The 22,744-nt window shown below is 55.4% G+C and overlaps 1 protein-coding gene across 1 annotated transcript in view; it reads left to right on the top strand.

Moving 5' to 3' along the window:
* Positions 1-5,154: 5,154 nt before the first annotated feature.
* Positions 5,155-22,744, top strand: part of HCN4 (hyperpolarization activated cyclic nucleotide gated potassium channel 4) — a 41,713-nt gene continuing 24,123 nt past the window's right edge. Inside the window, exon 1 of the mRNA XM_065941544.1 lies at positions 5,155-5,942. Within this exon, the coding sequence (XP_065797616.1) occupies positions 5,155-5,942 (788 nt within the window). The remainder of the gene's footprint in view (positions 5,943-22,744) is intronic.

The raw sequence follows: 22,744 nt of genomic DNA, 5'->3' as shown, positions 1-22,744 counted from the left end.
CATACATGTACAACAAATTGGCCAGCTCCCTGTGTGTCCCACTCCCCCTTCCCGTTTCTTCACCAGGAAGCCTGAAGATAGGAAACCTGAAGGAATATAATGGGTTCTTGGGGGCCTAGCCTCCAGATCAGGACTCTCGATAGGAAGTTGATACATCTCTGATCCAGCCCACAGTGCAGACCTGCCTCAGAGGAGAGCAGAAGGGGCATGGAGAGAATGGAATCTATGATAAACAGAAAGATGCAACTGTACATGTATTGAGGGCACGGTCTCAAGCACAGGCTCAAGGGTGTGACCTCTGAGTCAGTTCCCACTGATCCCACTTAAACAAACGCCTACCCCAGAGAGAAGAAAGCCTGCCTTCTGGACACCTAGCCAGGCCATATCAAGGATGGAGAATTCAGAAAAAGTAATCTGTATAGCAAGACATCCCTTTCATCGCAATAGCAATTTTTAAGATGAATATATGACCTAAATTGAATTCCAAAGGCCAAGTGTCTCCCCCTCTGTTGGCTAACACAGGTTTCATTCAACATTCTACCACTCAGTGTTTATTAAGAAGAGACCACACATGAGAAGTCATGCCCACTGCATTTGTTTTCTCATGTGGTCTTCAAAATAATTTAGGAGAGTCACATCATTTTTTCCCCCCTTTTTGGCCATGCCACTCAGCATGCAGGATCTTAATTCCCTGACCAGGGACTGAACCTGTGCCCCTTGCCGTGGAAGTGCAGAGTCTTAACCACTGAACCACCAGGGACGTCCCAGGAAGTATATATCATTAAACCCATCTTATACACAAGGCAGACTGAGGAATACATGGGCAGTAAAAGATAGTATTTCATTCTACAGCTTCTGTTTTCCAGTCTCACGCTCTATTGTTTATAGCAGGGGCTTCCAGGCTTTTGGAATCCACAAATAACATTTCAAAAATGATTCTGGGGAACAAACACAAAATCCCATGCCAACTTTTTATTTAGCCAAGGACATGAAAAATACCCTCTCCCAGCACTATGATTTCATAAAGGGGCATTTTAACACAGAAGATGTAACAAGGATATAATGGTAGGATAAAGACAGCTTTTTAAGAAAGGACGTTGGCAACCTTACCCTAAAAATCCTCCATTGTTCTCTCTTTTTCTGGTTAAATTTCAAGCAGAACTGGCCAAAACCTTGGCATTACACAGTGTGGGAACCACTGCCCTATCCCAGAGTTGCCCCTTTAAGCTAGAGCAGACTGTGAGCAAATAAACTTCCAGAATTTTCCATTCCTCTCTGCCCACGCAGGTTGCCACTGTTGTGGCACTGATCGGTTGGTATGTATATAATCAGCTACATCCCCACCCTATCCCCAGCAGGTCTTCTGATATTCATCATTCCTTCTAGGGAAGGAAGTCTATTCTCCCCAGCCCATGCTCTCTTGGACCCAGATTTTTTCTGGGTTTGCATTCCTGGCATACCCAGGCCCCCTGCAGCCTGGCAGGGTACACATCTGTCTCTCAGAGGTACTCAGTCCTCCACTGCAGCGGAGAGTCAGAGATCTCCTCCCTATCTCAGTCCAGAGGTAGGGCCTTCCCCTTGCTGGGGTCCCCAGATCAGTGCAGAGCAGATGTCAGGCTTTATAAGGCAGTGCTGGAAAGGAGAGTGTGTGAGACTTGAGTGGGGAGACTACAGACGTGGGGGCTCCATTCTTTGCTTGCTCTCTGCTTTAGCCACACTAGCCTCAGATCTGCCTCTCCCTCCTGTACCTGGGCCTGCCCCCACCCCCATCTGTGTGAGTCACCTGCTCAGCAGAGAAGAGGCTGACCCGTAGAGCCCTAGGTGTGGCTCCAGTTGCATCATATTCTTGCTGTGGGATGTTTAGCAAGTCACTTAAGTCTCTGTGCTTTAGTTTTCTGGGTTGCAAATGGGAGTATGAATGTTAGGCTGAGCTTGGTGAAACTGGAAAGTTTTGACCATATTTGGCCCACAAAAATTTCATGCGGTTTAATAAATGAAGAGTAAGCTGTAAAGTGCTGGATACATGGTCTTTCACCAAATCTGACACCTCCTCCAGGAAGTGCTCCCTAGCTACCCCCAAGCCTCAGTGAAGTACCCCTCCTCAAATCTCACTGGTCAAGGCATGATTTAGCACACACTTCTTTTCTGTCTTGAGTTTTCTTCTCTTTCCAGAACATGAATGTAGATTCTCCACAACATGGAGCCCATCAAGGGCAAGACCTGGGTCTCCCCCTCCTAATTCCCTCAGATTGCTGGCATGCCACAGCTATCCTTTATTACAGTTTTCACAGGGAGAAGACTAGGCTTCACAAGGGGTTTCCATGAACCTGCTTTAATAAACAGTCATTTCTTAACACAAGGGTGGTCCTAGATGGCCCTGAATGGGTGGTATTAATTAAATTGAGGGGAGGGGAGGTGCTAGATTGGGAGGAATTAAGGGACCCTGACTCCTGGCCAGCCTGTGACACCAGGGTGCCAGGAAGCAGAACCCTGATTGAATCCACCATCTACTACACAGAGCCCCTTCAGTGACATTAACTAATTTCCAGGGTCCCTCACTCATGTGTTGAGTTGACATTATGGATCTGCTCTCTGCCCGCCCCCCCACCCCCAGCCCAGCTCTGAATTGGTGCTGAGTTCCCTGAGATGAGTCTGACCTGTCCTCCCCCTAGGGAGCTCACCCCTGAAGGGAACATGGACTGTACTGTGTAATCAATAGTCAGGCTGATGGGAGCTCCTGGGCCATGGGACCCAAAAGTGGGGACATGGCCAAGATTTGGGTGGTCAGGAAGCGGGTTCCTAGACGAGGAGATGTCCCTGCCATGGGTCACTTTGGGTTGACTTCCTGAAGCTGGGGTAGGGCAGCCTAACTCCCTGCTGACACAGAAACCCAAAGAAGTGAGTTAAATGGCGCACCGGGGCAGGCAGGGCTCACCACTGGATAAAAACACTCCTCCTCAAGGAGACCCAAGGACATTCAGGGATTAGGCCTCCCAGCATCTGTGCAGAGAACTGTCAGCTCAGAACCGCTCAAAAGTAGAAATGCCAGCAAGCAGTGATGTCATCACCCTAGTCATTCCCTCTCCCCCTGGGAGGTCCTGTAGTCCTCGGTAGAGAGCAGAAAAGCTTCTGCCAGATTGCAGAAAATTTCTGCTCTGAATGGGGTGCGAGAGATGGTCACAAGTGAGCTAAGAATGAGAATAAAAAATTCTTTCAAGAAAAACTTGATGTTATTCTTTAGAGAGGCGGCAGGGCTGGGGGACCTTTTCGCGCCCCCCCCCCCCCCCCCGTCAGTGCTGAGAATCCACTTCAGCATTAACACGAACTCCAGCCTTCGCCAGCCAACCCCTTCCCATCTCATCTCTGAGCTAATCTGGCACGTTGGCCCTGACAGGGTCTAACTAACCCCTGGGCCATCTCGGCAACCACCCCCCCGCCCCAGGGAGGGGGCGGGGTGTCTGGCCAGCCCGGCTTGTGAGGATGGGGGTCAGGCTGTCAGGCTTTCTTAGAGGGCTGGAGAGGAGTACCGCTGTATCTCTGGCAGAACTGGTGGGATTTGTCCATAAGCCCGGAGACTGCACAGCTGGATCGCCGGCGGGCCTGGGGGTGGGGGTGGGGAGCGGACTCAGAGGGAGTGGGGGCTGTGTAGCTCTGCTCAGGGGTAGGGGCCGAGGTGGAGCAGGAACTCCCCTAGCGTTGGGGTGCCACAATTTGCAGGAGAACCCAGGGAGAAGGAGGTCCACAGCCAGTCCCGGAATGCCAGGTCGCCCAGGACAGCCCGCTTGCTGGCTCCCCGCTGCAGCAAGCTAGTCTCGGAAACCCGCATCGGAAGCACCCCGGAGTGCGTGATCCGACCCCGCATCCGTGGCTGCTGCAGGCGCATTTCCTCGAAGTCTTACCTCGAAGGGCTTGGGTCGCACCCGCGCGCCCTGTGCCTCCTGGAGTTTCCCCCCACGCCCTCCTGGCCGGGTCGCCGCGAGGCTCCGCAGGGGAAAGACCAGCGGGGGATTCGCCCCCGCCCGTGTCACAGGAAAACCCCAGGAGCTGCCCCGACGCAGTGCATTTCCCGGAAACCCCCTCTCCAGGAGCGCTGCGGGAAGGCCCGGGACTCCGCCAACAGACGGCCCGCCTCCCCGGAGGAGGGTCGGAGACCCAGCTGAAAAGCATAACCGCGGGGGAGAGGCGAGCCCGGAGCTCCGGGAAGGAGAGACCGGGAAACCCCGCCCCACCCCCCTATCTTGGGGTGGGGAATTAGCAACCCAAGCCCGAGCCCTGGGCTTGGGCGCGCTCCCAGCCTTTGGCCAAGAAAAGACACTCGAGGGTTGAGGAATAAGGTTGTCTCTCACCTCGGCCCCTAAGGTCCGGCACGGGTCCACCCTGCGCCCCACGCCGGGCCCGCCTCCGCCCCCCTCCCGGCCCCTGGCCCGCGCGCCACTGCCCCTTTAAGAAGCCCAGGTAGGCAGGCCGGGCTGCGGGAGCCGCTCCTATGGCAACCCGCGAGCTGCGGCGGCTTCATGAATATTCCGGGGCGCGGGAGCCGAGGGCTGCCGGAGGGCGCTCCGGGGGAGGCGGCCGCTGATGTAAGCCCGGCGGGCCGCTGGGCTCCGCTCGGCTGCAGCGGGAGCCCCGGGACGTGCTGGCCGGTCTCGGCCAGAGGAAGCGAGGCGAGCTCGCGAGCTGCTGGCCACAAAGCCCGGGAGGCGGAACAGACAGACAGCCCGCCTGCCCGCGGGACACACGCCCCAGAGGAGCGCTGGCTGTGCGCTCTGCGCTCCGGAGCGGTTTTCCGAGCGCCGCGGCCGCAGCGCCGCTTCAACCCGCTCCCATTGTTCCCCGCGGGGGCGGGGCGCCTGGAGCCCGGCCGCGCGCCGCGCCCCTGACCGCGGGAGTGAGGGAGGGAGGGAGAGCGGGGTCCCCGCGCCCAGCCGGACCCGGGAGGAGGCGCAGCGCGGAGAGCCCCGGGACCCGAAGCCGGACTGGGAGCCTCCCCGCCGCTCACAGCCTGCCTAGCATGGGCGCCTGAGGCGGCTGGCGCCGGCGGCGAAGGACGCGTCCCTGCGGGCGGACTGACCGGCGGGAGGAGCTGGAGCCGGTCCGCGGCGCCGCACCCGCGCCCCTGCCCCTGGCCCGGTTCGCGCCCCAGCCCCTGGAGCCATGGACAAGCTGCCGCCGTCCATGCGCAAGCGACTCTACAGCCTTCCGCAGCAGGTGGGGGCCAAGGCGTGGATCATGGACGAGGAAGAGGACGCCGAGGAGGAGGGGGCTGGGGGCCGCCAGGACCCCAGCCGCAGGAGCATCCGGCTGCGGCCGCTGCCTTCGCCTTCACCCTCGGCTGCCGCGGGCGGCACGGAGCCCCGGGGCGCGGCCCACGGGGCGGCAGACGGCGAGGGGTCAGCCCGCGGCGCGGGCAAGTCCAGCACGAACGGCGACTGCAGGCGCTTCCGCGGGAGCCTGGCATCGCTCGGCAGCCGGGGCGGCGGCGGCGCGGGAGCGGGGGGCGGCAGCAGTCACGGGCACCTGCATGACTCCGTGGAGGAGCGGCGGCTCATCGCCGAGGGTGACGCGTCCCCCGGTGAGGACAGGACGCCCCCGGGCCTGGCGGCCGAACCCGAGCGCTCCGGCGCTTCGGCGCAACCTGCAGCCTCGCCGCCGCCGCCGCCCGAGCAGCCGCCGCAGCCGGTCCCCGCCTCCTGCGAGCAGCCCTCGGTGGACACCGCGATCAAAGTAGAGGGAGGCGCGGCTGCTGGAGACCAGATCCTCCCTGAGGCCGAGGTGCGCCTGGGCCAGGCCGGCTTCATGCAGCGCCAGTTCGGGGCCATGCTCCAGCCCGGGGTCAACAAATTCTCCCTGAGAATGTTCGGCAGCCAGAAGGCGGTAGAACGCGAGCAGGAGAGGGTTAAGTCGGCCGGGTTTTGGATTATCCACCCCTACAGCGACTTCAGGTAAGGGGGCCTCACGATGATCCTGTGGGTTCTCTGAGCGGTCGCAGGCATGCTTCCTGTCTCTCGGCCCTGCCTCTCAGCCGGAGTTAACTTTCCTTCCTCGCGCTGGGAGCTTGGGGCGCCTCGATGCTCCGAGCCACCCCCAGACCTCCTCTTGCACCGCGCTGAGAACTTTCCTCTGTGCTCCAGCCTCCCAACCTCATCCTCTAGGCCACTTTAGAGGCAAGCTGAAAAGGTGTTCAAAGCCTGGCCTAGCCCTGCCGGCAGCCACAATGAGGCTCTGCCACCTTAAGCCCCACATCCTACCTCCCTCTTCTGGGCTGCAGAGTCAGGGTGGACATCCTCAGGGCTGCTCCAGGTCTTTTAGCCTGAAGAGCAGGGCCTGGAAGAGAGACTGACCTTTTGGCACCTGGGCCAGCTCCTTGGGCGCTGACCCCAGCGCCTTCTGATTATTATCTGCCTTCTGTTGTCCTGGGAAGCTGCAGCTGGGGAGGAGCTCCAGGGAGACTGAGGTCACTGGGGCCTCAGGTCCAGGGTAAAAGCTTTCTGCACCCACCTTAGCCCTGGGCCCAGCCCCTCATGCCAAGTAGTGGGCCAGGAGCAGGCACCCTGAGCAGCTGGCATCCAGATGAGCAGGGCAGCATGACCTTGCTCGTCGTGGTCAGTGAAGATGCCTGGTGTCTTGACTGATGAGCAGTTGCCCTGTGCCCCATTCTCACCCCAGTGGTCCAAGCTCCAGCATCTGCTAGGTCTTTCATGGGTCAGCTCTGGTTCCCCAAATGGTGTGACTACCAGTCAGGGAGAGGAACCCCGCCCCCTCCTCATCACCAGAGTAGATGCCACTAAGGAGCAGATACCACTCCCGGCCTGTGGGGGTACTGTGCAAAAAGAGAAATTGATGATTGCCTCTGAAGTTGGAATCAGGGATGCCCCTACCCTCATCAAAATCTTGGGGCCTTCCTGGGTTTTCCTGATACACAGCATTGAAGTGAGGGTCTGGAAAACGTTCACCTTTTTGAGCTGGGTTTAATTCTTCTTCTCTCTCTCTCTGGGCCCTGCCCCCTATTTAGCTCTCTTCCCTGCCTTCCCTGCTCGCCTGCCAATATAAATGAACATTTTGCCAACGCAGAGCCCTCTTTGCAAACTCCAGGGAAGCTAGGTTTGTAATGAGAGCAAAGCCGTTTTCCATCCAATGAGAGAGATTTCTTGTGCTAAGAATGACCAGTCAGGCAACACTCAACAGCTTAAAATAGGTGGTGAACGGAGGGCCCCTACCTTTTCCTATTTTGAGGGATTGCTCTACCTAACCCTAATATCCAAGATTCCTGTTCCCAGAGGGCATGGGCAGCCAGAGGACAGACTAAACAAACAGCTACAATCCTCAATGAGCTAATGTGTGAGCTGATGGGAGACCCTCCCATGAGGAACTGTGGCTGGTTCCTTGTGCCAGTTTCCTAAAGTGTGGCCTCCCCTCAGGTCAGTACTGGGACCCGAGGATCCCAGCCTGAGCTAGGGGTGGCGTGGGAAGGCGCTGTTGTCTCCTGTATCCCGCCCCCCACCCCCCCCAGGGGGATGTCCTGGGCTCCTTCTGTCTCTGAACTCCCTGGTGGTAGGCCATGTCAATATCGACCTCCCTTCCCTCTCTTGGCTCCCTGCTGGCTTTGTTGTCTGAAAGCCTCTGTTCAGAGTTCTCACCACCAACCTCATTGCCTGTGATGGGAGACTGCTAGGGACCAACCCCAGGTATGCCTAGCTTCTGCTGTCAACAGGCATTAATGGAGCACCTTCTGGGAACTGGCTTTTCCCCTCCCAGTTGCCCCATACCCAGGATGCTGAAGGGCTGGGGCCGGGCTGACTGCATCTGTGCAACCTCTCCTGCCTTCCTGATCGAACTCTGCCTATCTTGGCATGTCTATCTGCAGTCCCCTTGCTGCAGAATCTCCTACTAACCACAGGCCACCTGGGACATGGCGGAGAAGAGGGTGGTAGGGATAGGGATGTGTGGCTGCAATGGGATTGATAGATGGGCAACCAGAAAAGGGTCAGACTGGGCTTTGAATCTGGGTTTGTGCAACGAGCACCAGGAATTGGTAGCAGCAAGCATACACCTGTATGCCGCCTGATGCTAGGTGCAGTGCAAGAGAAGAAATCCAAGAAAAACTCTCTCTCTTGTATGTGGAATGGTTGTGATCATGCCTCTAGGCCAAAGCAGCTGGTCTCATCTTCACAAGGTCAAAGAGGCAAGGACTATGGCCAAGTCTTCCAGGCTGAGAACACCCACCAACTCAACCCAGCCTCACCACCCTTCCCCATCCGCCCCAGCCAACCCAGCACCCTAAGTCTCAGTCCCTTGTGTTTCAGTCACTGGCCTTGGGCCTCTATGTGGAGCCAATCCCCAGTGTCCAGCTCAGGCTTCATAAGAACAATGCTTCTGCAAGCATTGTTCGGGCCAGTTGAGTATTTATTCATCATTTTGACGGGCAGGAAGCACCAATCCAACAGAATTGGTTTAATAAAGAATCTCCAGCAAACCATGATAGATTGAGTTTGTGGTTTGGAGTTCAGGGCTTGCCGTCACAGACTGCTTCTGGCATCTCCTCTTCCTGGGGGAGAAAAGTTGGGTGCCTTTTCCAGGGGCTGAACTTGGCTATGCTCTGAAGAGCCCATATAACTTGGGCCCTGTAAATAGTAGGCTTTTCTTGGTTGCCTCTGCTTCTTCACGCTCCCCACTACATGCACACACACCAGGCCCTGGCTACCCCCGTGACTCCTCCAGTCTCTACAAGCTTGTCTCACCTCTTCTCCCCTTCTACCCTGCATTTGCCTTTTGAAGCCATATTTAGGGTTTGCTAAGGGAAGAGACCCAAAGAAGGCACTGGCAACCCACTCCAGTACTCTTGTCTGGAAAATCCCATGGACAGAGGAGCCTGGTAGGCTGCAGTCCATGGGGTCGCTAAGAGTCCGACACAACTGAGCGACTTCACTTTCACTTTTCACTTTCATGCATTGGAGAAGGAAATGGCACCCCACTCCAGTGTTCTTGCCTGGAGAATCCCAGGGACGGGGGAGCCTGGTGGGCTGCCGTCTATGGGGTCGCACAGAGTCAGCCACGACTGAAGCGACTTAGCAGCAGCAGCAAGGGAAGAGACCAGAACATGCAGCCCCTCAGGACATTGTTCCCCAGGCTCCTGCCCAAGGCTGGTTGGGTCCTTGGGTCCTGGGTGGGTCCTTCCTTCCACATGAGCCATATCTTGGAAGCTGAGCTTGGTGGTGGGAACCTGGAACAAATGAAAAATAGTATCTGTGTGATCTTGTTTTCCCAGGAGGAGAGAAAAGGAGTGGGGAGACCCCCCTCCCCCCCGCCCCCACCCCAGTGAAGATGTTGCTGGTTCTGTTCCCAGAAACTAGTCAGGCTTTCAAGTGTCAGTCTCAGGGGGTTGTCCCGAGTGTATGACCTCTAGGTGTCTGAGCAGATATCTTAGGGCTGTGCGTGTGGCCTTGGGGGCTGGAGGGAAGTCCCTATGTGGGATGTCAGTTCTAGGGCTACTCCTATGCCCCAAACTCTAGCTTGGCCTTGAGAGTGGAGACAGGCAGGAACTTGACTCTTCTCATTCCCCTGCCCATTCCATCTTCTCGCCTAAGCTTTCTGAAGCTGTGGAGAAACAAAGGAAACAGCAGGCCCTGGAGGATCCTTTACTTGGGGGCAGAAACAGCTGGGTCCAAAATCACATAAACTGGACCAATGGCTGGTAGGTCCCAGGGCTGGCCTAAAACTGACGCTCTGTGCTGCTCCACGGCCCAGGCACTGCCACTGCCCACCTCATGTCACTTCCCAGCCCTGTCTGCTAGGGGTGCCTGCTTGGTTTATGAGCCTTCCCTGCGCCTCAGTTTTCCCATCCAGAAAAATGGGAATCCTGTTGCCTATGACCAAGCCAGACACCAGTTGTCCAGCTGTGGTCACCTGGTGGAGGTAAGGTGAACTGTGAGAGAACGGAAAAGCAATGGTGAGCCCTGCCACCCTGCCCTCACTTCTTCCTTCCCTTAGTTCTGAGCAGACCAGATGGGCCTCTGTCCTTGGTTCAGGCCAGTGGTTCTGGATCTGCAACAGAGAACTGAGAACCTACTGGAAACGATAGAGTCTCTATCCAGAAAGACACACGCATCCAGACACACCTGATATGAACACTCTCAATTTCTGGGGTCTGTGGACCCCTCCTAAGTTGAAAACCATCTAGGTTGTGAACCCCACTCTGGGCCAACCCCAAAGAGAGTCTTGGCCTGGGAGGGGCAGGGGCTGGCCTCCCAGAGCCTTCGCGGGGGGGGGGGGCCCTCTGTAACCTGAGGCTTGGGCTTCTCACCGCCTGCAGGATGCAAATGAAAACGGGGCAGACGAGATGCTTTAGGAGGAAAGGTGCCCTGCTGGGGGACGAGTGATTTGTCTGCCTCCTCAGTACCCTGTCTGTCTCTCTCCATTTCAACCATGGGAAGGGTTGCTCAGGTCAGTGGTGAGGAGGAAGCAGGCAAAAGCAGGATGTTGGACCTGGGGCATTCTGGGGCCTTCCTGGGGGGTCTTGTCCAGGACTGCGCTTCTGCTGTCAGTGTGGAAAGCCAGGAAAGGCACCGCAGGCTGCTGTGGCGCTAGGGGAGGGGGAAGGGCGTTGGTGCAGAGGGGAATTCCAAGGTGAGCTGCTTGGGTGGCACTTTCAGCTGGCCCAGTGGGCAGCAGGATTCTCCAGTTATGAGGACGTGCTCAACCTGCTAAGACTTGGGCAGGTGGAGGATGCACTGCAGAGGTCAGCATCCAGCGCGGGGCCGAGGTGCTCCCGGGATGTCGGGTGCTAAGAAACCCAGTGGGGCTGGGGGCCCAGGACCCTCACACCGCCTGGGTGGCGGGGTCTGAGCTCTGGGTTCTCCCTATTGCAAGGCTTCAATTCCTTGTCCAGCTGCTGCAAGATGAGGCTGGGGGCCTTTCTCCTGCCCAGCCCCGCCCCATTTGTTCCCTTAGCTACTGTGAGCGCCAGACTCTGGGACAGTCAAGTGGGCTGTCTCACACAGTGCTGGGCTCTCTGCCTTCCATGTGCCCTCCTTTCCCAGGCTGAGGGTGCTGGGGTCTTCTGGGATGCCCTCTCAGCCCAGTGTGGCCACCCTCATCCATCTCCCCCTCCTTGCCCATCACATGGCATTTGGATAGAGCTCTGGGTCTGTTACAGTGCAGTGCTTCTCACGGCGTCCTGTCATCCTACTCACTAAGGGTCTGTTAAAACACAGATTCTGACTCCTTGGGTCTGGGCTGGATCTGAGCTTCTGCATCCTGATTAGTGCGCAGGTGAACCGAGGCTGCTGGTACCCAGCCTAGAGGCATGCTGAGAGTACTGAGGTTCAGACCGTGTGTTCCACGCATAACCTGGGCTCCCTGACTGAGTTCCTTGAGACCAGAGACTCTCTTCTCCTCTTGGCCTCTAGGACACACAGCAGGGAGAGTTCTGTGAACTGAGTCGAGCGGCCCTGAGCCACAGAGGTTGGCACAGGCTTGGGGATGTGAGATCCACAGCCTCCCTCCCTTCCTGCATCACTGCCTGGACACTGCCAACCCTGGATGCTGGCTGTTGGGATGGGGTGAGCGGGAGGAGGCCAGGCAGCCCGAGGGCTCTCATTAATCCATCCTGTCCCACTGTTTTCACAGCTTCTTGCCCCTTCAAAGGGCCGGAGGGCCGGCCTGCTGGAGAAGGGGCAGGGAGTATGGTGACTGCTGTGTTGTAATGAGATTTCTGGGAAGGAACAGATGTTGTCAGTGAGGGAGTCCAGAGGTGCCAGGCAGGCGAGCTGATGTGAGGGGTAGCTGATGGTGGCTGGCTGGGAGGAGGACAGACACATTCAGTGAGAGCAGTGGCCTTGGCACCTTCGGGGTGGGGGGGGGGGTCTCAATCTTAATGCCCTTTCCCCCACTCCAGACCATGCCTAGCGGCCCCACTGGGCTGAACTTGCCTGTCATTTCTCACTGCCCCTGCCCAGCCTGGTAAGCATCCATCTACATCTAGATGACAGGGCTGACAAGTGTCATCGCAGCCTGAGTGGCCCTTGTGCCTGTCACAACACTGGCCACCGTGGGGGAATTCACCCAGAGCAGAAGGTCTGGCCCCAGTCCCCCGGGGGACTTGTCATGTAACTGAGGAGGCAGCCGGCTCCAGCACACATACCTCTTGGCTCAAGGGCTCTCACGAAGCTGCTGCTGCCAGCTGCTAATTAATAGAAGGGCTACTGAGGCCGGCCAGGCGGTCCTGCTTGGGCCCAGGGGATGTTGAAGAATCCACATTTCCCAGCCAGAGCGGGCCACAGGGAGGCCAGGGGCACTGCCTTGGCTTCAGAGAGGATGTTCTCTGCCAGCCAGGCTTTACCAAGAAAGCATTGCCAGGGCCCTGGAAATCTGTGATCCGGGAACCTAGGCGGCCACTCAGAGACACTCTCTATCATCATCACTTACCCAGAGCCGGGGCGAGAGTCTGCCCAGTGAGGTAGTGAGCTCCCTGTCACTGAGGCTGCTCAAAATGAGACAGCAGGACTTACACCAGAGGTTGCTAAGCAGCGTCCTGTGGACCAAACACAGTACCCAGATGTGTTCTGTTTGGCCAGCACAGTGTCATAACAAGTCTGAGACAATGTTTAAAGCGGAAGGATGTCAGACAGAAATTTGGCTTCCCAGCTTCTCTTGAAAAATCGGAAACTGGAAATTCCGGCCCCACATTCCCACCACACGGCAGGGAACTGGAGCTCACCAGAGGTCTTAAACTGGTTTTCAGTCTCCAGTTGCCCCCAGTCCCCACCTGTCCTGTGGTCTCTGGCCTGCATCCAGCTGTATCACTTGTGCATGCTTAGCTGCCTGACCCCATAGGCTTCTGAGTTTACAACTCTAGACTCAAACCAATAGAGACTGAAGCCAGGTGGACTCACAGGCCAATAACCACCATTATGAACCACTACATTTATGAACCACTACATGCCAGACTGTGCTAGGAGCTTCATTTCTCACGTTTCACTTATTCTTCATAGTGGCCCTTAAAATAGGTTCTATTGTCTGCAGTCCACAGATATGGAAATAGAGGCTCTGATGGGGGGAAAAAAAGGATTTGCTTGAAATTACACAGCTATGAAGCACCAGAATTTTTCATAGAATTTGAACCTGTTCTCTAGGACTCAAAACTTGTACTTGTCCATTCTCTCTCTTCCTTCTTTTCTTTGTGTGTATGTTAGCTTTTAAAAGCTAAATTACAAAAGTAGTTCAAGAAAACATTCTCCTAAGAATGAAAACATTGCAGATAATACTGAACACACATTATCTGTGGGGGGAGCTCAGCTGGCATGGGAAATTGAACAGGCCTCAGAGTACCAGATCTGGACAGGGCTTAGCAAGCTCCTGGCCTAAAGCCTGTATTTTATAGGTAGGGAGCAGAGGACCAGAGAGGGAAAGTGAATGGCCCAAGGTCACAGAGTAAGTCCAAGTCAGAGATGAAACCATAACTCAAGAAGGGTTTTGGCTCAGAGGTCTTAGGGCTCCACAGCCTACCCCACCCCCAGCCAGAGAGGGGTCCAGAGAAGACTTTTGAATGGTCTCATCACTGGAACTCTTTTTTGTCTCCCCAGCCCCATGCCTGAATTTTGGACTGTTGAGTATGTTCAGGATCTGTCTTAATTTAAGCTCATCAATGAGAAGGAAGCCTTTCCATACCTGAGAATGTAGCATCCGGAGGCTGAGCGATGCCTGTCCTAACCTCCCACCCTGGGGGTGCTGCCCCTGGGGATCTGGACTGGGACACTTGCCCACCTGCTCCCCCTGCACAGCCTGACATGGAGACCTTTGGGATTTTGGAAGTACATCTAGATGCCACTGATGTGTTGGGGTTCAAAGGGGAAGGGAACAAGTAGCCAGTGGTGTCTGTGTTTTCTCTAGCAGAGAAATACATGGTCATGGGGTCTGTGAAAAAGTGGAGTCAGTCTGTGGCTTAAGGCTCAGTGTGCGACCAGGATCAGGGCTCAGCCTGGGACCAAGATAAGGCCTTTGTCTGAAGTAAGGAACTGGAGTCCTTGAATAGAGACTTGGAGCCAACCTTAGTGCCTCCCTGAGACACGGGGGCTAGGGACAGGGTGGGCAGGTTGCCCATTCCATCCTCTGCCCCGCCACCCCCACCCCCCAAACCCTCCCTTCTTTTAAGCTCCCAGAGCTCCTACACCTCTTAGCATCTGAGCCAGCTGCCTGTGGTCTTCTCGGGGAGGTAAAGTACGGATTATAAATACTCAAAGGTTCCACCGCTGCCGAAGCCGGAGCCACCAAACCTCACATGTGCCCACTCCTGCCATGCTGTGGTCTCTCATTGTTTGGGACTGTGTCTATCTTTCCAGCCAGGCAGCCAGCTAGTGACTCCTGCAGAGTAGTGATCGGGCTGGGCAGAGAGATGTGCTGGCTTGGTAGAGGCACTCCCTACTTCCCACTGCATCCCCACCTCTGGGCTCCCACAAATTGCCGAGCAAGCAGTGGGACCTCCAGGTCTGCTCTCGGCAGCTGCGGGGGCCTGATAATTGGCTGATGATGATTTTGTGTCTGTCTAAGCATTTACCCATGTGGGTGGATGTGTTATGTCTGCACAAACGAGGCTTTCAGAAATTAATACATAACACAGGACTGGCTAATACCTTGTCTTCTGGGCTTGGGAAGGACCGGATGCTCCAGTCCAAAACTGTTTTCACCCATCATGAAGAATGGGGATCTCTACCCATCTGGCAAATAGGAGGGTAGTATTTCAGCTCCTTTTAGGGTCCCCTGGTTGGGTTTGTGGGAGGGCAGACAAGAGATAGACCACTTTGGACTGATGGTCAGGGAAGGCTTCCTGGAGGAAGCAGAACTGAGCTGGATCTGAAGGAGAGAGAGACCCATTATGCACACTTTCTTAGAGGCGAGTGCCTGGAAGCTTGAGCCGCCTAACTGGGTATTGTCAGATAAGGGGGGCAGATTACTCCAAACCTGTCCTTTTGGACCTGCGCTCCTGAAGCTTGGTCCTTGAGGACTCTGACCCCATGGCCCCAGATCTTGCCCCCCGATGCTGCCTGAGTATGTGTGTGTGCATTTGCAGGTGAGTTTGTCTGTGTCTCTCTCTGGCCTCTGAACCTAGGTCCTTGCAGCCCAGGCCAGCTCTCCCAGGCCTCAGCCCCAGCTGCACAGCCTCTGAGAAGGCTGCCTTCTTCTGCCATCCTAGACCCGGAAGGCAGATGTTACCACTGTAATAATGTCACTGAGTGTGTGGCCTGGAGCCCAGAAGTAATTACCCTGCGGTTCCCCATCACAGGCTGGAGCAGCCCCTGTCAATGATTAACCTGAGTCCCCGGCCACTTGACGCCAAAGCCAGCCATGGGCTTCTCCCACCTACAATTTGTCAGACGATACTGAGCGATATCCCCTTCCCTACGGACAGGAAAGTCTCTCCCCCTCAAGCCCACAAAGCTCCTAAATGCCACTGGTAGCTTTTTGAAGAAACATGGTCCAAGAGCGGGGACTCTGCAGCTGTGGCCTGTCCTCATGTAACATCAGGGCCAGCCCAGCCCGAAACCCTGGGCCTCTCATCCCAAGCTTCCCCGGCTTGTAACTGTCCACCCTCCCACGCGGGGTTTGCCTTCCTGACCCTCATCCTGTTCTGCTGGGTGACCTCAGCAAAGTCCTTCCCTCTCTCGGGTCCAGCTTCATAGCTCAGTCTGAGGCTGAGAAGGGAGCAGAGCTAATTGGCCAAATAGGTATTGAACCCGTAATCCTGACCCCATTAGTGCAAATTGAGCCGGCAAGGCAGGGACCGCACTGCTGACAAGTAGAGCTGATGAGAATCTCCTGCCCTGTTTCCTGAGACTCTGAGAGGCTCATCCAGGCATGCTCCTGGAGTGTATGTGGGGTTCTTCTTTCTGTGGCGTCTCCACCAGCCCTTATCCTGGGGATCAGGGCTGGGGCTCCCTAGCACATTGTTCGGTTATGCTGTGTCTGTTGCCCTCCACCCCTGGGCCATTAGATCACAGCCCCTGTGGGGGTGGAGATCTGGCTTTTCTCTAGGCAAAGGCCCCCACCCACCCCTTCCTCCCAGTCACCACTTCTCTGGGGCCAGGGCCACTGTCCCCTCCTGTAACCCCCAACATGGTCTCAGTTCAGATGGGGGGATCCACGGAGACCAGGTCACATGGACAGCTAAGGCTGGAAGAATCCTGCAGGGCAGAGCAGTAGGACCATTGCCTTTGGAATTGGCAGGGGAAGGAAATGCAACAATGTCCATCCTGTCCCAGAAGCTCTGGGGAGTCATTCTCCTGCCGTGTTGCTCCAGGGCTTCTGCGGACAGAACCAAGGGGGCCAGCTGGAGGAAGAGGCCAGGTGAGACCGGGCTGTGCCCCATGTAGCTGAGTGGGCTGAGCCACGCCCTTACCACTTTGGCCTTGCTCTCCTCATCTGAAAACGGAACTGGAGAGGGGTTGGGTTTTAGCACGACCCCCAATCTGAAATTGGTGGTTGTAGAGGCACCTGGGAGCTTTCTGCAATTATGGATGCCTGGGTCTCCGTGCATGAGGCCTGGGCAGGTAGAAGTTTGGGGAGCACCCAAGTGAGCTGGGCACCCTGAGTGCCCTTTCTGCACTAACCGTCTGCAGGTCTCCAACTGCAGTGTGTTCACCAGAGCCTGGTAGTGAGATACCTCCAAGCCATTCATGACGGCCTCCTCCTCGGGGAGTCATTCCCTTTCCTTCCTGATGGCAGAACCAAAAAGAATCATAAAACTCTGGGCCTGTTGGGACCCCAGGGAACATGGCCCATGCTCTGTGTCCTTGTCAAACTGTGTTTTCCTGGAGGGAAAGCAGAGTCCCATCCAGCTCATATCCCCAGAGCCCAGGCACTCCCAGGAGAGCGCCATTCTAACAAGAAGAGGGGCCCGTAGAGAGAGTCAATGTTTAGCCACAGCCCTCCCCCATCCCCACCCTTGTCCTTGTTCACCCTGTCCGTCCCCTGCTTGGCCTCAGGAAGTTCTGCTCTGATTGCATCCTGTCTCCTCCTCGGTGAGGTGTGCCTTCCTGCAGGAGCAGGTGAGCTCTCCTACCTGATTTCCCCTGAGCTTGCGCTCACGTGTGACTCCACAGCGATATTCTATTTTTACTTCATTCTCCTAAGCAGGAAGAGCTGTGCTTGAGCCTTTTTTGTTTCTTGTAAGCCAGTTGAAGAAGCTCTCCATTGCTGGTCCCCTCTACAATTTCCCCCAAATGGTCTGAGTGAAGCTCAGAGAGGTTGGACCACTAGCCTTAAGGAACACAGCATCCTGGCAGTTCGGGGCAGTTCAGGTAGAGTAGGTGACCTCTGCTGTATAGTTTGCTGTGTGGGTGCACACGTGCGTGCACATTCTTATGCTACTGTGTCTCTGATGAGTGCACAGATTTAGAGTCTCCAGTACAGGGCTGAGGACTTCAGAGAAGCAACGGGTTGATATCTTGATGTTCCTCATGGCCAGGGCTGGGCTCGGCTGTGCCGTTGAGAAGGTGCAATAACAATCCTTTCCCCAAGGAACTCTTTCCTCTGCACGTTCATGGCTCCCCATGTCCCCAGAAGAGTCCTGACTCCTCAGTCTGACATTCAATATGCCCCCATCCTTTCTTTAGGTCAGGATTGGGTTGAGGGAGGGAGTGTCATGGTTTTCTGAGATGGGGCACTCTTCTCTCAGCAAACCTTCCCTCTGGCCAGCTGCCCTTGGCTAGCCTCTTTAGCCTCTGCACTGCAGAGATCCATGGAATCAGCATGTCTTTAGAGAGTGTCTGGTTCCATCCTCTCATTGTACCAATGGGGACACTGAGGCAGGGATCATGGGAGGCAGGGACTCCTTTAAGGGCACACAGCAAGTAAGAGACTGAGATGGGTAGAACCCAAGACTCTTGGCCCCTGGTCTAGCTTCCTTCTGCTGGATAGCACACACCTCCTTCTTGCAACCACAAGGCCAGCCTTCCTGACCAGTGGGCACTCTCAGGCCCCATCCTTGCTGGGGTTTTTGTGCCCAGCAAGCCATGCTGCTCTCTCCTAGACTGAGGGCTTCTTGATGTGGGACTGAAACCGCTAGGTGGCATTTTGGGGGGCCCTGAGGAGCTCCAGTCCTTTATGTCTCAGCTAAGAATGAATTCAGCAAGAGGCAAGTGATAGATAAGAAGTGACTTATTAGAATAGGATGCTTGTGAGGCTTACAAGTGTGTGGGTGAGAGGGTACCATGCCAAGAACTTAGTGGGCTACAGTTTTACAATCAAAGGCGACTTGGGGAAGGGGGAAAACCACCTTATTCCTCATTCTTGAGTAGACATTCACACTTCCATCATCAGTTCCTGCTCTATGTTGTGTGGGGGAGTTTTCTTGTCCCTATACGGTCAAGCCAGGACTATCATGGCACTATGGAAAAATTACTTCGGTCTCAGTACAGTGAGGGTCTTTCACTTTAAAATGCCCCCTTTCCACACACCTCTGGATCCCCTTAGTCCTGAGGCCAGGACCTGCATCTGAGTGGTTATAAGAGTAATAAAGATGATGCTAACAGCCAGCATGTACTGATTACTTGCATTGTGTAGTACATTATTAATATTATCTCATTGAATTATCTTGGAATCCTATGAGGTGGGATTAAAGTTCTCATTTTGTACATAAGAAAGCAGACTCAGAGAGGTTGAGTGATTTGTCCAAGGCCACACTGCCAGGTATCCAGACACTAGAGTGCGTAACTGCTGTACTGTCTGCTGTAACCTAGCTGCTCCAAGCGTGGCCCCTGGACCTGTAGCCTCAATATCACCTGGGAGCCTGTAAGCAATACAGGTGTCCGCCCTGACCCCACACCCAGTGCACCCCAGTCTGCATCTTGGTAAGATTCCCCAGGTAATTTAGGCACTGTGCTATGTGATTCAAAGATCACAGAAGGGGAAGGGAAGGTTCTGGCAGTTTCAGCCCTCACAAAGCTCACCTTCTCCTTGGGGAATGGCTGCAACTAGCCCTCATTGTATGCTGAGGGACTAGGAACTCAGCCCAGGACTGACAGGGACCAGGGAAGAGGCAGGGGTAAAAGGTCATTTTGTCTGGGTCTTCAAAAAACAGGAACAAAGCCAAATTATGTTCTTCAGGTAATAGCGCATCCTCACAGAAAAGTGAGTTCCCAAAGATACTCCGGAATCCGGATAACCCACCGTAAGCCCAGCGCTAGCTGGATGCCCTTGTCTGAATCGCACCGTTCGGGAGGCCGCCTCGGGCGGCCGAGGGAGCAGCTACCTGGGAGCCCTGTGATTCTGAGTCAGAGAGTTTGAGGTGGGTTAAAAATAGAGCCTAGTGGCCAGGCGGGGGTGGAAGACAGCAATTCATCTGCTGTAGGGGAAGACCCCAGGCTGGGTCAGGGGAGGATGGACCAGAGGGGGGTGGGGGCGTTTATTCCTCTCAGAGGCCGGGGTTGAGGGCGGTGGGAGGCAGGGCTTTCCGGTTTGAGGGGCGGGGAGGCCAAAAAACGCCCGACTCCTGCGCCGCGTCCCCCTCAGGTGGGTGGAGCGTGCGAGGGGGGCTGGGCCGCAGCTCTGCCTTGGAGAACAGACCGGAGAGCCTGTGATGGGGAGGGGCTGGTCCCTGCTCCCAACAGTTGTTATTGGTTGTGGGAGAGGGAAGGCAAGGAAGGTGTCCCACGTGTGTGCGTTCCCGCGCGCGGTGCGTGCGTACGTGTGTGTATGTGTGAGTTGTGGGCAGGCACGTGGTCTCCTTTGCCGGTTACACCTGTCCTTCAAATGGCCTCCCTCTGTCTCCTCATCCTTTACCGCCTCCAGAAAATCTGCTCTTCCTGCCGTCGCGTTAAGACAGCACCTTTGTCTCAGCGCCTAGGAGTTCCCCGCGGACCCGTGTGTCTCACATTAGCGGATTCTTCACCGCATGCGTCACCAGTCCGTGATTAATTTTTTTTATTGTTTTTCTGATTAAAAGGTAATATTTGCCCATTATGGGGAATTTAGAAAATAAAGAAAGCTATAATATGGAAAACAAAGCTCACCCATAATCCACTACTTAGAAATAGCCATGTGAATTCATTAAAAAAATTTTTGACAGTCACCCACACCCCCCACCACAACAGTCTTGAATACACGCATTTATTGAACAATAAGACAATTTTACTGAGACCTCACTTCCGCCCCACACCCTTCTCCCTCTGGGTGCAGCTATTGTGTCTACATCTGGGAAAAGGAAGAGGGGTCATTTCTGCTCTTGGGGAGCACACAGCAAGTGTGGAGAGACGAGACTAATCCTGGGTCTTCGAGGCGGGGGAGAATTCAAGGGAAGAAATGGAGCTGCCTCTTCCGTGCCCCTCCCCCCCCCCCCCCACCTTCTGGATGTCTGTGCAAGCCTACCAGGTAGATGGGAGAATCTGCCAAGTCCCATCGAGGGGGCGCACCTGAAAGGAGGGGGCATGTCTGTAATGAAGGGGCGTGTCCGAAAGGAGGGGGCGTGTCTGTAATGAAGGGGCGTGCCTGAAAGGAGGGGGCGTGTCCGAAAGGAGGGGGCATGTCTGTAATGAAGGGGCGTGTCCGAAAGGAGGGGGCGTGTCTGTAATGAAGGGGCGTGCCTGAAAGGAGGGGGCTTGGTGTGTTCTGCCTTGCCAGGCTTGGGCTGGTCAGGCTGGAAACACAGTCATGGACTCGGTTGACATCTTTAGCCTCAGTCACCCCCCACCAGCCCCTGTCGTCCCTCTGTGTCAGAACCCCGACCCCACGTTCTCCTGGCCCATCTCTTGTTCATCTACCTTCCCCAACCCCAGCTCCCACTCCTCCTCCGTGACTTTTCTGCCATCATCCTCACTAGGTGGGGGCCGTTGGCTAGTGGATGTTGTTGGGAGTCTTCAGGTCTTGGGGGCGGGGAGGGTTGCACGGGATAAGTCCCTCCCTGCCCTTCGGAGGCCTGTGAAAGCTTCGTGGGAAGGAGTCGGGGTCTCAGAGGGCTGCCCATTTTGTGTAGCGTCTGCTGGGCCTCCTGCCACTCAGTCTCTGGCTCCCAAGGGACTCATTCAGTCATTCATTTATTCACTCATCCACCCATTCCCAGGCTTTTTTGGACCTACCTCATAAAAGGAACTGCACTAAGTTCAGAGAGTCAAGTGACTACAATTACATCCTAGTGTGACGAACACTCTGCTCAGTTCAGTTCGGTTGCTCAGTCGTGTCCGGCTCTTTGCGACCCCGTGGACTGCAGCATGCCAGGCTTCCCTGGCATCACCAACTCTCAGAGCTTGCTCAAACTCATGTCCATCAAGTTGGTGATGCCATCAAACCATCTCATTCTCTGTCATCCCCTTCTCCTCCTGCCTTCAATCTTTCCAAGGGGTACCTTGCCAGATTTCCTGGGAGACAAAGAAGGCCTCCCAGGAAAAATTACAATTCCTCTGAACCAAGTGGCCTGGAGTGGGCAAGATTGGAGAGTGGATCTTCAGGCAGAGAACAGTATAGGAAAGCCCTACATAGGGGAGAGGAGAAGGAACGTCCCGGGTGTCTGGGGCACTGAAAGCTGCTGAGTGTGTCTGGAGCAGAACACCATGTACAGGGCTAGAAGAGGCTGAGTCAGATCAGAAAGTGCCCCCAAACGACAGCAAGGAACTTAGATTTTAACTGGGAGCCTGGAAGGACTTTGGGTTTGGCAAGATATGGAGAGGATGCAGACCCTGAGGTCTGTGGGGTCCTGGGAGAGGCAGGAGCCCAGGTAGGAAAGTACTGAAGTGGGCCAGGTGGTGGGTTGATGAGCTGTGCTGGATCCCACGTGATTGAGTGTTGGAAGGTAAGCAAGAAGGGAGAGCCGAGGATAATTCCCAGGTTTCTAGGCTAAGTGTCTGGATGAATGGTAGTATCACATGCTGGGAGCACAAGTTTGTGGGGGGAGCTGCTACATTATATCTGACTCTGTCAAGAATGAAGTTCCCATCGGACATCCAGGTGTAGATGTGTAGTCAGCAAGAGGACACGTGGCTGTGGGGCTCAGGAGAGAGAGGTCTGGTTTGGAAGCCAGCCGAATAATTTTGAGACCTTGGGAGTTGGTGAGGTCACCCCAGGAGAGTGTAAAGAGGGAGAGGAGGTGGAGGCCCCAAGGAACAAAAACATTTAAAGGTCATAGAGGGAAAGAGGAGCTCCTGCAATGGGAGGGAAAGGAGAACCAGAGAGAACAGAGGAGAGCCAGTGAAGCAGAGTGTCTCAGCGGAAATGGTGCACCGTGTCAGATGATGCAGAGGGTCAAGATGGAATGCACCGGAAATTGTGGGATTTGGCAGCAGGATGTGTGCCTCGGCAGTGTTGCTGCAGGATTGAGAGGCGTGCTGGGGAAGTGGACGTGGAAGTGAGAGTGGAGACGGCCACACGTCTTTCAGGAAGCTTGGTTCTGAGGGGAGAAAAGACAGTGGGGGTTCGGGAGTGATTTTATTAAGTGCGAGATCTTAAAAGCTGATCGGAAGGGACTGAAGATACGGGCGAGAGAGGGGATAACCTGTAATGTTCCTGGGGAGGAAAAAGGGAACAGTGTTGAGAGAGCAGATTGAGTCGTTGACTGATCCCTTGTGACTGCGGAAGGGGAAGGTGAGGAGGGAGACATGCAAGGGAGTAGTCTGATGGCAGGAAGAGAAGGGGACATTCTGCGGGCTTCTGTTTTCTCTGTGATGAAGTGCTGTTATCTGCTGGGAGGGAGGGGGAAAGTGGTAGTTTCAGAGCTTTGAGGAGAGAGGAGATAATTTGGAAAAGCCGCTGTGGGGAATGGGTG

The sequence above is a fragment of the Muntiacus reevesi genome, chromosome 7 (assembly GCF_963930625.1).
Source record: "Muntiacus reevesi chromosome 7, mMunRee1.1, whole genome shotgun sequence".
Classification (NCBI taxonomy): domain Eukaryota; kingdom Metazoa; phylum Chordata; class Mammalia; order Artiodactyla; family Cervidae; genus Muntiacus; species Muntiacus reevesi.
This window is presented reverse-complemented; position numbering and strand designations above follow the sequence as displayed.